This window comes from Phoca vitulina, unplaced genomic scaffold (genome assembly GCF_004348235.1).
Source record: "Phoca vitulina isolate PV1807 unplaced genomic scaffold, GSC_HSeal_1.0 scaffold41, whole genome shotgun sequence".
NCBI lineage: Eukaryota > Metazoa > Chordata > Mammalia > Carnivora > Phocidae > Phoca > Phoca vitulina.
Window position 1 is genome coordinate 13,978,230 of NW_022589744.1, and position 17,247 is coordinate 13,995,476.

Genomic DNA, 17,247 nt, shown 5'->3' on the forward strand with positions numbered 1-17,247 from the left:
CAACAGCTTCGATTGCTTATAGCTTAATATATATTAAGTCCAGAAGCCAGATAGTAGAAGTCCTTTGACTTTTTCTATCTCAAAATTGAGTATTCTCATCCATCAAGACAGTATATCGTTCCATTTATTTGGGCTTTGATCTCATCCGTGTTTTGCAGTTTCAGTCTATAGATCTTGCACATGTTTATATATAACTATTTATATCTATTTCACAGTTTCCAATTGTTCACTGTAGCTACACAGAATTAACTTAGTTCTGTATGGGCACTGTGCATCCTTTAGCTTTGCTAAACTCAACTGTTAGTTCTGGTAGCTATTTTCTGAAGATTTCTTAGGCTTTTCTATCTAGTCAGTCTTGTCATTGGCAAATAAAGACAGTTTTACGCTTTCTCTTCCAGTCTGAATGACTTTCTTTTCCTTGGCTAATTGCACGGTCTGGGACATCCCATCAGACGACTGTGAATAAAAGCGATGAGAGCAACGTCAGTTTCCTGGGTCTGATCACTGTGCTCACAGTCGTGATAACTGTAAGGTGTTGGCACCAGAGAAGGCTGCATGAAGGGAACAGAGCTATACTGAGTTTTACAACATCTGTGTGGTTTAAAACGATTTCACTATAAGAAGTTAAATGCTGGGGGGGAAGTGGTGAAAGTGGCCATTCTTGCCTTGTTCTCAGACATATGAGGAAAACATTCAGTCTTTCAGCACAAAGTATGACATTAGCTGTAGGTTTTTTGCAGATGCCCTTTATCAGGTTAGAGATGTTCCTTTTTTGCCTAGTTTGCTTAAGAGTTTTGTTTGCTTGTTTTTAAATCATGAATGGGTAGTGAATTTTGTCAAATGCTTTTTCTGTATCTTTGGAGATGATCATATGGTTTTTCCTTCTTAGTCTGTCAATGTGGTGGATTACAATGGTTTTAGAATATTAAACCAACCTTGCATTTCCGGAGTAAATCACACTTTCTCATGAATTATTTTCACTTTTATATACAGCTGGATTCAACCAGCTAAACTTTTGCCAAAAATTTTTGCATCTATGTCCATGAGGGATACTGGTCTAGATTTTTCTTTTTTTGTAATATATTTGTCTGGTTTTGGTATCAGGATAGTGATGCCCTCATAAAATGAGTTGGGAAGTGTCCAAAATCATGGAAGATTTTGTGTGGGCTTGGTATAATTTCTTCTTTAAATCTTTGGTACAATTCACCAGTAAAACCATCTGTGCTCAGAATTTTCTTTGTGTGAAGGCATTTTATTTTTGTTTTATTTAGATCCTTTTAACAATTTTATTAAGGTACAATTTACTTTGAAACTTACCAATTTAAAGTGCACATGACAGGATTAACATCTGGGAAGAAATTAATGTCACTTTTTTTCACTTAGTTCCAATGTGGCTTTTGGGAGTTTTCTTTTTGCTGATCAGTTATGTGCTGAACAGATGAGAGTACCATGTGGGCCAAAGTCACCACCCGTGTGAGTCCAGAGGCTCATGGCTTCTCAGAGGGCCGAGGGCTGGTTTTCAGTTCCTTGCTCCTCCATTGGCAACTCCCTGTCTGGTCCCACCCCAGGCTGACACACTCTGGCATCTCCCTCACAGCTCTCCTGGAACTGTTCTCGCGAGGACTGCCAAGAACACCAGGTCCTCCTCGTTGCTCAGTCCACAGATACTTCCAGATCTTCTTACTTGACCTCCCCGCAGTATTTGATGGGTTAGGCTCCCAGCAGGAAACAGATGGCTCCGAATTGGGGTCACTAAGGAGGCTTTAAGAAAGGGGCTATTTACAAGGTGTGAGTGAGCAGGGGTAGGGACACCACAAGGGGTAGAGTGGTATCTGGAGCTCGGACCACTCTCAGGCCAGAGGGATGAGGGCAGGGAGCAGTCACTGGAGCATAGGCTGAGAGTAAAGGGACTTGCCTCGCGAGATCGTGCCGGAGGCAACCCTGCGGGAGGGAATCGGGGACCCCCAGCTCATCCTCCTCCCTCCTGCCAGTCAGGGTCTTTGCTGAGGGCACAGGTGAGGCTCACTCAGGTCAGTCTCTGGGGACCAGAGCAGGGAGGGGAGGAGAAGGGGAAGGGAGGGTCTGAAGAGACAAAGGAACTGCGGGCACACTTGGCTTTAAGACATCACACTCTCGTGGTTCCTCCTATTCCAGTTTAGGCCTCTCTTCTTCATCAGCCCCTCCCTTTCCAGTGCTCCTGAGGTTTCGATGTAGAGCTTCCTAGGATCCTGCATGCCCTTGGGAATGGTCTCATCCCTGCAGCTTCACAGCCACACTAACGAAGCCCTAACGGGTCTAGACCTCTTTCTTGGGATCCTCCTCATCACCCAATCATCCGGAGCGCTCCACAGACCGGGCGAGTGCACACTAAGCATCAGGGGCTACTCACGACAGCATCTTCCCTTTACAGATGAGGAATGCAAAGGACAGAGAAGTTAGATAAGCTGTCCCAGGTCACACAGTGCAGTGTCAGGGCCAGGACTGGAGCCTGCGAGTGACTTCACAGTCATATTCTTAACCACCACGACCAAAAGCCCTTCTTCAGATTCAGGAAAAGTCGGGACTGGATGATTCATTTTCCAGAAAAGTCTTTCCCCATCTGCGATGGTGCCTGTCCCATGAACTCCCATGGCATGTCAGACCCCAGGCCCCAAACAGAAGGACAGAGCGCACCCTTCTGTGAGCCGCACAGGCCCTTGGCCCCCAGCCAACACAGACCAGGCGACAAAGAGAACACACAGTCCCCTCTGGCACTTTATTGTTTACAAAACAATGGCTCCAGTTGGAAGGAACACAATCATTATGCTGACAGCAGCAGATAGAGAAACAAAAAAATGTCTAGCTTTAAAAGAGTCGAAAATCACTGATGGTGAGAATGCTCTTCGGGGCACCTAGGCCGTGGCTGACAGGTCTCAACTGAGTGACTGTCCCAAGTCCTCCGACCTTCCTCACTTCGCCTGTGTCTTAAAAACTCACAGCCCCAACATCAGTGACATTTATCAAGGAGGTGGGTTGGGGAGCCCGGCCAGGCGAAGTCAGAAAAGACTCGGGCCTTCCAGGCTATGTCCAGCAGGAGCCGAGTTCCAGAGAAACGTGTCACATTCTTTTGCTAGATGTTTTATACTGGAAGAAACACAGCAGCGCAAAAGGGATCCTCACTGGGTTCCTTCCTAGCAGCTGCATTAGAGTCTGTGAGAAAAGTCTGATGGCCCTTCCCGGGCCACGGCACCCCACATCCTCCTGAGGGGACAGGGAACTTCAGGGAAGGGGCGCTGGGGGCTGATGGCGGGGCCCTTCTTGGCTCCAGTCCTGGCTGACCTGTCCTAAACCCTCTGCCTTTGCCCTGGAGCATGGAGAAGAGGCCAAGGGACGCAGACAAGCAGGGTTTGTGCCAAGTTTCCAGAGAAAAGACTTCAAAGCTCCCCAGAGAAGGAGGAATAAAAGGTCAGGGGACAGAAGCCATCAGGCCAGGCGGGCGTCATTGCTAACCCCCGGAGGACAGAGCTCAGCGCCCAGGACCCAGGGCGGGCGTGGCAGCGCCCAGGACCCAGGGCGGGCGTGGCAGAATGTAGGGTGCCACTTGGGTCAGGAAGTAAGATAATCATTTGTGGAAGTCTTTAAAGGCATGACAACTTCTGATAGTTGCTCATAAAAAGCAATGTTTTACCTTTGTGTCCTTTGACCAAGGACTTGGAAACGCTTAAAAACTTGTCTTACCAACTGTCAGAACCTAATTCCAATCTCCTCCACCGCTGGAAATGAAGTTGTTAACAATGGGACTTTTCTCTGTGTGATCAGATTTGGTGATTCCGAGAAAGGAAATTGGTTTAATTAAAATAAGTTAATAATTACAACTTCAAAGTGCTGCATGGCCACAGAATTTTCCTGAAGGGAAAAACTGGAGTGGGTCACATGAAGTGGAGACTGTCTGATGTGAGGCTGAGGACAAACGAGCAAGCTTGTGTCCTTTCCTGCAGAATTTGGGCAGATGCGTCCCTGGAGGCCTGCCCTCACCCACACAGCCCTGTAATTCTCTGCAGTGTAGACAGATTCTTTTCCAGGAACTTGGAGAAGTGGATTTAATGCACGAAGTTCACGAAGAAGGAAGAAAAGGAGGTGGCCTGGGAGTTCCTGACGGGCAGGTCCACTTCAGACTCGCTATTTCGTTCCCAGAGGGAGCACAGTGCTTGACACATAGTAGGAGCTCAAGAAACATTTATTGAATGGAAGAACAAACAGAAAGAGGAGAAAGGAAGGTCGGATGGAAGAAGGGCGAGGCCGGGTTACAAAGGAAGGGTCCCAGCTTAGGATTCCTGCAGGGACCAGCTCCCACCACCAGATGGCAGTGCACACACGGGTCAGTGCACTGTGGGGACCAGGCCCCTTTCCCAGCTCCAAGGACTCTGGGCTTCGCCGCTCCAGGCACCCTGGGGCTGAACTCCCTGAATCAGGCACACACCTCGGAGTTTCGAAAAGGAAAAAAAAGCAAAACAAAACACCAAAGAAAAGTGCAGTCCTCTGGTTTTTATAAAATTCGAGTCCTGATGGAGCTGAAAACTGTCCACCTCTGGGCCTTGCCAGTTTGCGTTTTGTAAATTTAAATGAACTCTATTCCTTCATATTTCACGTTGCCGATCTTGGTCTCTGGCAGTAGGAAGCGCCCGTCCAGTGTGAAGGCCATGATGTAGGTGGCGATCTTGCCCCTGTCCTCCTCAGACTTGAGGGCCACAATGATCTGGTCGTCAGTGTTGGGGATGAACTTGAAGGAGGAGAAGCCGTGCGTGGGGACCACCTCCCCCACGCGGCTGACGGAGATGTCGCCAAAGTCCTGGGCAGCGCTCAGGAGCAGGTTGGTGCCCTTGTACTCGTCATCCTTCTCGCTGTACCGCTCGTGGCTGGCCCGGCGCGGCAGGAAGAACCATCGCTGCAGCGTGTCACTCCAGCAGGCAGACTCGTGAATGAGGTAGCCTGGGGACACACGACAGACCCACAGGTCACCAGCCCACCCGGTGGGCCTGGCCCCGCCCCGCCGCCGACTGGGTGTGCGCAGGACCGTCCGCCTGCAGCCCCTCCGTCCCCGCACAGGCTTCCCGCTGCCGACGCCGTGAGGTGGCCCGTCCCGTCCACTGGGGCAGCGTCCCCGTTCGATCCTCTTCAGACCTCCCTCTGTCCTACAGGCCTCTCCACCTGTCCTCGTTCTCGATTACCCAGAGTAACAAAGACCACACAGGCCGTTCTGTCCCTGGCGCCCCATCTCTGGTCACCTGTGGCCATGAGTTCTGTCTGCATTCCCGCCTCCCTGGTGCTAAGGAACACGGAGGGCGGGCCGGGGGAAGGGAGCGAGATAAACAAGCGGGTTTGACTGGCGAGGCAGAGATCGGGGTTGGGGGAGAGGCTGCCTTCAAGTTGAAAAGGAAGTAGCATACCCTCTATCTGGGGGTGAAGCAATGTCCTCAGCTTCATGCTCCCCAAGCCTAGAGCTGCCTGGCCGCTCCGAGCATCACGACTCCCCACCACAAACCACAACTCTTGGAAGGCGAGGCGAAGAGCCCAAGCCCTGTCCACCTGGCTTCTACTGGGTCAGGGGCGAGGCCCAGGCCCCGCCCTCAGGGAACAGCCAGAGAGCTCAGGCAGGAGGGGGCTGCAGTCTGAGACAGCGGGAGGCAATCTGTCGGGGCGAGTGAAGGAAGAGCAAATGGCTCATTTGTCCCCAGAAGCCACTGGCCTGCTGGGAGCAGTCATCACAGACAGAAATCACCAAAACTGAGCCCGAAACGACACTGCCGTGGTTTGAAGCAAACGCTCGGAGGAAGCGCACGCGCAGCACACCAGCATCTGTCAGATGCCCCCCAGGCGGGGCCAGTCCCTTACCTGGAGGCTGGATCCCTGCAGCGGCCCGCAGAGCGCTGTAGCTGGACACCCAGTTCTCGTGGTCCACGCTGCCTCTGCTGCCCACCACCTTCACCCACTCGGGGTTTTCGTTCATCACTTCCCCTGTGCTGGTGGTCCACTCCTTGCCCAGGCCGCCCACATACAGATGCTCGTCCTTCACAGCCAGCCACTCAGCTTTGAAGCCTGGGGACAAGGAGACAAGGGGGCGTGCCTGAGAGGACAGCCACCCCTCGGCTCCCCAGGTTCCTGTGGGGTCCAGCAGCCTTGGGCATCAGAGGTCACCCATGATGGACCTCCCACGAGGCAATGATGAGAGGGTGGGGGGCAGGACAGCCTGGCTCAGGGCTCCATCCCCAGAGGGTCAGCAGCTGGGCACCTCCCTCCGCCTTCTATTCTCCCCCCTCCCCACCCTCTAGGACCGGTCACATTCTCTTTGGCCACTCGATCCAGGAACCCTCTGCTGGAACAGCCTTTCCCAAACTGATTGAAAAGGCTCCTGCTGCTAGCCCCTCACCTACCCCTCCACTCCCAAAGGCCCCGCCAGCCACTTGTCAATCTCCTCTGATCCCCAAGCTCTGTTTCTCAAGCTGTATGCCCCAACCTCAGGATCACCTCCAACCCAGGGCAAGAGGAAGCGCTTGGGGTTATTATTACGGCAGAGGGCGTTTCCTCACAACCGTGCCTGGTGCCCACTGAGAGCAGGGGAAGTGCCAGTAGCCGGAGCTAAGGGGCTGGTGGGGGCTCACAGAGTCCGCTCCGATCGGTGCATTTATCCTCTTAGACAGGTTTATCTGCTGTGAGCCCAGTTTGAAAGCTGCAGTGCACTCAGGCTGTGTGGGATGCTATCCCCCTGCACCCTGTGTTCTAAATTGTGCTTGCTTTCCCAGATGTTTTGCAAGCTTCTTGCTGGTCCTGAAGACCCAGAGCTGCAGCCTGCCCCGAGAAATGGCAGCAGCCTGCAGAATGCTTCTCTGCAGGTGGCTCTGGAGGGACCTGCTGAGTTCGTGTGGTCCCAGGGGCCTTGCCAGCTCCCCCGGGTCACTTTGGAGAAAAGACCCTCTCCACTATCAGGCCTTCCATCCTTTCTGATGACCTGACCACAGGACAAGCCAAGCCTCTGCTTTCTTCCTGATCCAAGGGGGAAGAACAGAACTACAATGGCTGCCCATAAATGCGGACAGACTAAGGCAGGAAGTGGGCAACCAGTATCTTCTCTGAAACTTGGTCCAGATAGTGCCCTGCCCATTGCCCCAGGTGTGGGCAAGCACTGAAGGGGTTTTCTCGCCGCGGGGAGGGCTGGCAGACAGCGTGTGCCTCATGGGCCCAGCTAGTTGCTTTTATAACCTGAGAGAGGCCTGCAGCATTTAGCTTCCTGGAGGGTGCAGACACCTCCCGCCCCCGGGGAGCGGGGGCAAGCACAGAGGCTTTTGTCAGCTCCCCCCGCCCGCGCCCAGCGCCTCCCTGCCCCTTCCCCATCCGGGGAGCCACTCTGGCTCTCTCTTGGAGCTCTGTGCTCCCCGCTGCCTGAAAGTGGTAATTCCTTCCCAGCACACGGCAGAGCAGTGGGTCACAGAGGATTTCCAAGCTCGGATCCCACTCGGGCGCAGTCACGGCCACTCAGGCACAGACCCTCCTGCTGCTGTGTTTTCAGAAAGGAGTGCTAGACTGCCTACGGTTACCAATAAAGTCTCAGTTCAAAATGGGAGCAATCTGACACCATGGCTTTAAAGGTAAGACGCTTGGGGGCTGTCAATCCCGCGTGCTCTGAAGATACCTTTGAAGATATAAGAAGGGACTCGTTCCCAGGAGCGCCGAGAGCGGCAGAGGACAGGGCCCACAAACTTGTCCTGGAAGGGACCCGCTTCCCGGCCAGTCTTCTAGGAACAAGCTCCTACTGTGGAGACGACTGGTGTGAGGCTGGCCCTGGGGTGGGGCGGCCGTGGGTCAGAAGCAGGAGGGAGATGGCTCTACCTGGTGGTCCCTCCTCCTGGTCGTGTGAATGCTTTACCACACATGTGTGCAAACCAAACTGGCAGACAGTCAACCCGAACCTGTCCCCCAACACCCCAGCCAAAGCCGGGAGACAGAGAGGGCCCGACTTACCTTTCCCCACGGTTCCATCACCGTCGGACAGAATCACCCACGGCACGGCTTTGGTGCCCTCGATCTGGTAGATGACCCCTGTCCGGTCGTCCACAGAGTAGAGTCTCCCGTTGAAGACAATCAGCTCAGACAGCTCCATGCCCCGCCCCTTTTCAGCTAGGTGGGACTCGAGGACCCTGTGGCCTTTGTCCCACTCCACGGCCACCTTGTCCCCGCTGTCTGACAGGGTCAAGTAGCCCTTCTTCAGGTAACTGAACCAGGTATTTTCCTCTTGGGCTCTAGACTCTGTGTCCAAGTCAGCAATAACCGCGATTCGGTACCGAGTCCCACCCGGCGTCCTCTGGGGGGCAGACAGGGGGTAGGTGTCATTGTACCGGTCAGCAGGTGCCTGGCTGAGCCTCCAGTTGTGGGCGTTGGGTGCGGGGGGCCTGCCTGGGGGTGGGCGGTGGGAGTACAGCAGCCAGAGGACAGCAGCGCCCACAAAGGATGGCAGGATCACTTTCCAGCGGGGGCGGAAGCGGGGGTCTGCTGCCTTGGTCATGGACGCCAGCACCGGAAGGCCCCCCACACTTATCCGGAGGGAGTGCATAGGCTCATTCCATTCCAGGTGGTTGGAGGGCTGGACGGGCATCAGACTGAAGGGCAGGCGGGACCTGGGCACCCAGACAGAGAGGACAGGGGTCAGCGACCTGCAAAGCACAGTGGCTTTCTAATTACTTGAAGGTGCACGGCCTGAAGGCTGCCCTACCCAGAACTGCACGGCCACTACTTTGTGGCCATTATTACTTCTTTGGCTTAATTAAACCCTGATTCTAGCAGTATCTTTATTTACTCTTATTCAGTAGAGTGAGAAGTCTCTCCAAAGCAAAATTATTCCATCTCCTCTGTCTCAAGTGACAAGATAGAAAGCTCAGTGAGGGCAAGTTCTGCGTAGGCTGGTCCTTTACCAGCTCAGAAAGAGGGAGCAGCAGCAGGTGAGGGAGGGAGTGGGGGTGCTGAGGGGTCTGGACAGGACAGGGCAGCAGAGAGGGCCCAGATGTGTGTGCTCATCAAATGTCACCTCATCCGAGAAGCTCTCCCTGAGGGCTCTGCTCCCAACAGCACCCCTGTATCGCCTTCCTCAGCATCTGCCACCCCGGCAACATCCCGCTGCGTAGCTATCAGCGCGCTCCGCTGCGTCCTGCGCGCCTAGGACAGCGCACAGAGCGGATGTGGGCTCACCCAGTGAGGCCTGACTGCCTCCTGGGCTAGGCTTCTGTAATATTAATATAAGTATAAAACAGATTAAGCTAAACAGAAATACTTCTGTTTTTGACAAAGTCTGTCCTCTGGCGCCCTTCTATTAATGCAGCGTCTGGCCGGCCCTCATAGCCTGGAGCCCAGCATCAGCACACTGGCCCCCAAGGATGGCTGGCCTCACCCGGGGCCTGGCTTGGCCTGGGCCCCTGGCCCCGCTCCCAAGGTGCAGCACCATAGCTGGGCGGCGGCGGCCGGGAAGTGCGGTTTTGCACCACCACCTGCCCCCCACTCACGTCCCCAGCGTAGACCACGCAGCCTGGCCGGCGTGGCCACAGTGGCGCCAGGCCAGCGTCTGTCTCAGGGCAGCTGCCAAGCTGGGGGAGCAGAATCAGCGGAGCATCAGCCCTGGGCTGCGCCTCTCAGGCTCTGGCTTGAGCTGTCACTCAGTCTGTCCCGGCCTAAGACAGTCCCCTGGCTGGACCACGGGGGCATTTCTGCCTCCTGCCCCCAAACAACCAACAGCGGGACTTGAGGGGCAGATGGTCCTCTTACTGCCAGGCGGCAGCGGGGAAGGGCGGGGACTGGGCAGCTCCACACCACCCGGGCCCCTCCCCTGTGCCCCAGTCCATGCAGCCCGCCTGCGGGGGCCACTGAGGAGCTCCCGTCCACACCACAGGCCGCTGGTGCCAAGGGTGGAAAAACATGGCAACGGTTCCATGTGGAAGCCAGCCCTTCTCTTCTCTTGCTTTTGGACAGATGTTTAGGTTTTGACCATAGGATCAGGTGCTGAAAAGGGACCTCTAAGGAGCGATCAAGGCGCCAGGAGGGTGCCATGCGGGGGGTGGGGGGTGGGGCAGGCTCGGCAAGCTCTCCGGCTTCTCACCTCAGGTGCTGGTCCCAGGCTTCCCTCCTGGGCGAGGGCTCCCTCCTTCCCAGGAATTGGCTCGGTTGTGGCCACAGAGCTGGTGGCTGAGCCTTCTTGGCTGGGAAACAGGGGTCCCGGCCGCTGCCCCTCCTCTGCTGCGCCCCACCCCAGGCCTTCACAAACCACGGCTGGGCCCAAGCCACCCAGCGTCCATCCTCCCGCATGACGTGGCCGCTGAGCTCTCAACTCCGACATCTCACCTCCTGTTCCAAATTCTGCCTGGATTCCTAATGCATTCAGAACTTACGACTGCCAAGTAAGTCTTACTCCCTCTCCCCACACCTCCTCGCCCCCAACTCCCCTCAGGAATAGTGCTGGTGATGGGGGAGCCTCCACATTCGCAGGTGCCCAGGGGCAAAACTTTCACTGAAACCCTGGGAGATGCCCCTTTTGTGTGAGATTATACTGCGACCAAAAGTTCTGAACCACGAGCACCTTGAGCACCCTAGGCATGGCCCCCCCCCCTCCTTCCACAGCAGCTGCTCTGACAGCAGGCCTGTTGATTCGGTCTCCCCCCTCACCTGCTGCCACGCCCCTCCCTGCTGACCTACTTGCCCCCCGCAGCCAGCGACCCCTGCTATCCACGCGAGCAGATCAGACCACGTCACCGTGTGCTATAGGAGTAAACCCTCGCCACCATGGGGCCCCTGCCGGGACCTCACCCCTCTGAGCCGGCTCCTCTGCAGCCGACCGCCCCCGCGGGCCTCATGCACCCCTGCCCGGCTGCCTCACTTTCTTTTCTGGATGTCCTTCAGGAAGACTTGGCTGCTCGCTCCCCCCGGGGCTGGCCCCCGCGTGCCTGCCCACTCCCCAGCATGGCAGCCTGCTCCTTCTCTTCACCGCCCTCTGCAACTTACGTAATTACTTCAGCTCTGCCTTAGCGCCACCGGGCAGGGACTGGCCCACTGCGAGCTTACTCCCCTGGCCCACGGTGGGGCCAACAGTGGAAACTCCGCACACATTTGCCGAAGGAACGACAAATACGCCCACACCTTCAACAGCCCATCAGCTCCAGCCCCAGGCCCCACCTCGGTCAGACCGCAAATCCACAGCCCTGCATCTGGCCCCTGGCTGTCACACGGAGTGGTGGCCTGGTGTCATCATTGATGTGTCGTCCTACTGACCCTGGTCTGCCCCCTCTCTGTTCCTGAGTCGCCATCCTGCCACTGGTCATCTCGTCACATCTCCTGCCCGCTGGCTTCCCGCAGATGATGTGGGGACCGAGGGTGGAGCCCCTAGGGCCACACCTCCCATGCATCAGGCTGCCTGGCCCTGGTCCAGGCGCTCCGGGAAAAAAGAGCCCCCATCCTGCTGCTTGGGGACAGTTCAGCTATGCCTGCTCTTCTGGTTCCTTCACCTTCTACATACGTGTCCAAATCTGCCACCTGAGTGGCCATTTGATCCCAGATTATACTCTCAGGTATGCTGAAAGCACCCAATAAATATTGTAGATGAGTGATTATCCGTGAGTGAACAGAGAACCACCCCTAACCCCTGACACCTTGGTCCCTCCCCGTCCCTCACCATCCTGAAGAGCAACCACCCCTCGGTCCCTCCAGGATGCTCCATGTCCCACGGCTAAACCTCCTGCCAGCAGGGACTGTGAGACTGCACAGTGACACTCTCCCAGATCCTCTTCCTCCTGTCTCTCCTCAGCCCCCGACGCTGTAGGTCCTTCCCCGCCACCCACCTCTTCTGAATCTTCCCTGAGATGATCTCCATCTCCAGGGGCACAACCACACAGTGAGGGCTCCCCACGCCTTCCTAGCCTGCACCTGTCCCCTGAATTCCAGGCCCAGCAGGCCCAGCTGCTGAGCCTCCTCGTCTGCCTGCAGGCACCAGAACGGGCTCCCTCAGGAATTTACTGCCAGCCAAGGGCACTCCCAGACCTCAGAAAGTATCCTAGGGAACAGCTGGATCACTTTCTTGCCCCCTCACATCCCAGCAGGCGCCAGGCGCCCTTACTGGTGTGGTCTGTACCCCGGCTCCGGATTTGGGTCCCACCCCACCATGGCCCCTGGTGATCTAGACCATCCAGGTCCAACCAGCACTAGGCCATTCACCAGCTGCTCCAGCTGCATCTCTGGGCCTCAGCTCCTTCGCATGTAAACTGTGACAGAACAGTGCCCAGAGCCGCGCAGCCAGCTGAGTCAGACGCTGCACGACGCGGCACAGATGGCCTGCTCCTGTCTGCCCGCTTCCCTCATCACTTCGCTAGCACCTCTGCCCACCTGCCCGGAGGGCCCAGCTTTGTAAGTAAACCTGAGGAGAAGGGGCTGGCCCATCCTGTACGTACGGAGCATGGCCGCAATGTGAAGGACTCTACGGCCCGCGAAGTTGAACATATGGACTACCTGTTCCTCCACAGAAAAAGTGTGCAGGTCCCTGGTCTGACCCTCTCAAATCCATCCTACACACAACTGACAGAATGATTTTTCTAAAAAGTGAATCTGGATCAAAGTTCTTTGCCAGATCCCAAAGCTGTCCCATTAAAGGACAAACTCCTCAACTCCCCCATTTGTTCTCCACAACCCCAGGCTGGCTCACACCCAGATGACGGTGAGCTGCCTGTCTTGTGCAGAACAAGAGCTTGTGTTTTTATTTAAAAACAAAAACAAAACCAACCCCCCCACCTCCAAACTTCCAGCCATGAACACCAACTGAAATGTGCCAGTGAAGGTGAGTATAAAATGGACAAAGCTGCTCCCAGAAGAGGGGCCCATGTGAAGCTCTCTCCTTGCCCACACCCCTGAAAGCTCTAAGCAGTTTAAATATTTGCTGTATTGTGACAAGAAGGTTGTCAGCCCCACCACCTGCAGCCTAATGGGCTGACTTTATATCTCCAGGAAAATTAGAACCAAGCTGCTACGGTAAAACGTCACGGGTTCCTTGGCCACACTCGCCTGTCCAGGTGGGCCTGCAACCAGTTCTCTGCCGTTCAGAATCCCCCGGGGACTGCACCCCTGCTGGCTTCCTTTCTCCTGCACAAGCCAAGCTGCAGGGCAAGGTCCCTGGAAAGAGCCACCCAGAGGAACCACCACCACCCAGGCTGCTCCAGGCCCAACTGCCTTCCCCACCCCCTCTTTTTCAGACAGGTGTCAAGAATGGCTCACTGACACCCCTACATTTCTGGTTTCTTTCACCAGTACTTCCTTATAACACAGGCCTGAAACAGCAAGGTGTAACCCTGTGTCTTTCCACTCCCAAGTGGGTCCCTGGACTCCAAGGGGAGTGGCACTGCCAGGGAGACGCTCCTGGCCCTTGGAGGGAGCGGCCACCCCTACCTTCTCAGGCCACCCTTAGACCCACCACAGGACTCTACAGAAGGCTCGAATGAAAGGTGGCAGCCATTCCCGACAAAGCCCACAGCCTAGAGGGTCTCCTTCTCCTCTTCCTTCAGGTGTGGCAGGTGGCAGAACAAGCAGGTTTAACGGCAGCTGCTAGAGTAAAACTCCTCCCTTTCAGGATCTAGGAGGGGCAGGAAGCAAGAGCGCAGCACTGAGATAAGGAGGCCTCTTCTGCCTCCCCCCTCAGACCGTGCCTGGGCTCCTCAGGCCCTCCGTCCTGCACAGCGGCTGCCTCCCCTTCCCCACCGCGGTCTGTGAACTGAACGGTCCTCCAGAGCTCATGTCCAGACGGCAGGCAGGTCAGAGTCCCCACTCTGCTTTCTGCCTACGTGCACTTCCTGGCTGGAGAGGAAAGAGCTCAGCTATTGACCCTGCGCTCGTCAGAGTGACACAGAGGCCCGGGGCTTCAGAGGCTCCAAGAGTGTGGGTGTATCTCAGTGGAGTGAACATCAAACACCCACTGCGGGCCAGGCTCCGCGAAAATGTTACCCAATTCAAGGCATTCTCCTGCTTTGGACTCACCAAGACTGTATTGTACTTGAAAATTTCATTTCGAATTTGGACGGGGGTGAGAAGCAGAAGGAAACCAGGAAGGAACAAGTCACACTAGCCAAGTCTGTCCTTCAGGGACTAACTGAGGTCCTCCTCCCAGATAGCAGTTTCCTTAACGGCTGAGACTCCGCACCTCCCGCCCCCTTACTCTGCATATACCAGGTACTCATGACCGCTTCCTGAAGCAAGTTAAACACAGCTCAGGATAACTTCTTTTTCAGCTGTGTTTTGTTTATAAGCCAAGCACCTGAGAGAAGTGGGGTTTCTACCGCTGCTGTGAGCACTCCGTGCAGATGCGGCGGCCGGACACCACACACTTATTCACAGCCCTGCAGGACGGAAGTCTGATGGGCCCCACTGGGCTAAAACCAGGGGCTCCCACAGAGAACCCTCCTCCTGGACGGCTCCTGCTTCTAGAGGTGCGGGCGGTGCTTGACTTGCAGCCCCTCCTCACCTGCCAAGCGGCAACATCGCGTCTCTGCGTCTCTCTGCTACACCCACCCCTGCTCTTCTGCCTCTGTTTTCTACTTCCTCCAGCCATGATTACACTGGGCCCACCTAGATAATCCAGGATGCGCTTCCTAGTTCAAGGTCAGCTGATGAGCACCCTTCCTTCCATCTGCTACCTTCGTCCCCCCTTGTCACGTCACATACTTGCAGGTTCTGGGGGTTAGGACGTGGACATCTTGGGGGGCTGTTATTCTGCCAACCACAGAAGGGAGACAGGGAAAGGATGTCCAGCTTTCCCAGGGGCTGGACCTCCCACGCACAGCTTTGTCCACAGCGTGGGTGGCACAGCTCCAGAGCCCGGCACCGTTTGCATTTATTACATCACAGGAGGGCTGTGTGTGAAGTTGTAGCGTCAAGATTATACGTCAGGAGGACTTTCAGCAAAAAGTTACCCTTCCAGTCGAAAGCCACATCCCAAACAACACTCCCCATTATCAGGGTTGTTTTCCAGAGAGCCTGAAAATAAGGGGACACAATAAAAATTCCACCATCCACCCAAATCAGTGGGGTTGCACCTGCCCGAACCCATCTTCTGTCCTGTTTTCCCCAGGGCCGGGCCCTCGGACACAGCGGTCAGCAGGGCAGGACGCACACAGCCCGGCAGGACCCCCTGCAGCCATTCTTGATGCACTGGGATCTGACACTTCCACACTGTCACTCAGGGTCTGCGTGATGCCTCGTTCCCCACGGCATGTCCCCGGGTGAACATGGACGCAGCGGCACTCTGCTTGGGAACCCCAAGCTGTGAGTTCCAGGTGATGACTGCACTTGTTACAGATAAACAAGCAGGAGTCAAAAGAAACATAGACAAAGAGAAAAACTGAACATCTTCCCAGATTTCCCTATTATCAGGATGTTTTTGTCTAAATAATTGTCTTGGTCTCATGAGAAGGAAAATCCACATTAAAGTCCTAAAGCCACAGTCCAGAGTATTAGTGAAAGGAAAAGAGCACTTGTTAAATTTTCCCTCCAGTGTCCCAGGTACCATTCCACAAATGTCTACACGATACAGAAATGACGTCCCTGTCACGGTGCTGATCCATTTCAGGATGCTGGACCGCTGTCTCAGATCTGAGATGCTGTTTTTGAAAGAGGAAACACTCAGGTATCTGCATAGCGGCTCCAGGCGGCTGCCGTGAGGATGCCACACAGCTGCCCAGAGGGTCTTAAGACTCAGATGAAAGGGGCTGGGTACTTGTGAGCCTGCCCAAGCCCACCTCAGAGGCCACACACAGGGAATGGGGGGGCACACCACCAGGGCGAGGCCTGCTCCCGTCACACTCCGGGTCTGTCCGCATCACCTCTGTGGCTCAGGAAGCAGCGCGGATGAGGTGCACAGTTGCACCAACAGCTGAAACCAGCACATCCACTACCCGGCTGTGGCCGTGGAAGTGTGGCCGGAACCACAGTCGGGGGACAGTTTTAGGGGGAAGAAGGCTTTGGCTACAGAAGGCATCAAATGCTCAGATGGACACCTCGACTGAGGGATCATAGGGGACACAAAGTGGCTCCTATACACTTGCAAGTCTAGGACTTTCTTCACCGCCCTGGGGCGTAACACGCCTCCTATGATCAGGTCCAGCGAGAACACCGAGACTGCTCAGTCTCCAGGCCGCCGCCTGAACAAACGCACGCTTCAGGGAGTCCTTGCCCCTCCCCCAGCCCACCCCGCCCAGGGTGAGACACCCGCCCCCGTCCAGAGGGGAGAAGATGGCCCATCAGTGTATCTTTCAGTGCGGCCCTGGAGGCCAGAGCAGAAGGCTGATTGAGGCTGTCAGGGAGGGGCCCTGGGAGCCCTCAGGTCCAGGCTGGACTGTCCTGCTCAGCGGCCTCTGGGTGGGGCTGGGAGCTGGGGGGGGGGGGGGGATCTGTCCCGTACAGCTCCGAAAAGGGAGAGGAAGGACAGGCTGCAGCACCTGCTTCCTCTTCACGGACTCTCCTGTGGCCCTATGCTCTTGCCAAGTTTTGGTCCTTACACGGAGGAGCCAGCAAGAGTCAGCTGACATCAGCAGACGCGTGCTCCCGAACCTACGCTTTGTGGAAAACGTGCCAGGAGTCAAGCATGCACTCTAGGACAACAGTGACAAGTGAGGCTGGTGTGCTAGGAGACGGTGGTTTCCCGGGGACACTAGGTGCCTGGGAGAAGGCTGGACCTGGCAGACAGGAGAGTGACTGCGAGCCCCGGGGCCCGCCAAGCCTGGAGACACACAGGGCAGAGGGAAGGCACCAAGCAACGAGGATGGAGCAGGAGGCGCCACAGCCCAGGGATGAGAGGATCAGGCCAGACGGAGGAGCGGGAGGAGGGTGGACAGTCTGGCTGCCACAGGAAGGCACGTGAGCCTGGGTTGGGGAGGCTGGCCTGCTGCAGGTGTGACAACGCACCACACTGAGAGGGGAGGGCTCCCCAGTGGGAGAGGAGAGCCGCGGCAATCACAGAAGGGGTGATCATGGGGGGGCGGGAAGGGATTGGACTCCCGCGAGTCAGGGAAAGGAGGAGTCCTCCAGGGTCCAAAGCTGTCCCACGGCAGTCAGAGGGGGAAGAATCCCTCAAGTCAGAGGAGGAAAGAGTCAGAGCGGGGTAGGAGTCCCCTGAGTCGGAGCGGGGGATGTCCCACGCTAGTCAGAGGGGGCAGGTGTCCCGCACTCATGGGGGGGGGGAGGGCAGGTGTCCCGCACTCG

The 17,247-nt window shown here is 56.0% G+C and overlaps 1 protein-coding gene across 2 annotated transcripts in view; it reads right to left on the reverse strand.

Annotated features, from left to right (window-relative positions):
* CANT1 (calcium activated nucleotidase 1) overlaps positions 1–17,247 on the reverse strand; it is a 30,357-nt gene that overhangs the window by 12,366 nt on the left and 744 nt on the right. Inside the window, exons 2-4 of one of the 2 annotated variants that reach the window (XM_032429481.1) lie at positions 7,996–8,648; positions 5,872–6,075; positions 1,238–4,968 (exon numbers count right to left, since the gene is read on the reverse strand). In XM_032429481.1, coding sequence (XP_032285372.1) covers positions 4,598–4,968; positions 5,872–6,075; positions 7,996–8,626 — 1,206 coding nt within the window. In that variant the 5' untranslated portion in view covers positions 8,627–8,648 and the 3' untranslated portion in view covers positions 1,238–4,597. Of the gene's footprint in view, positions 1–1,237; positions 4,969–5,871; positions 6,076–7,995; positions 8,649–17,247 lie in introns of those variants that run through there. The other variant, XM_032429479.1, reaches the window with a different exon arrangement.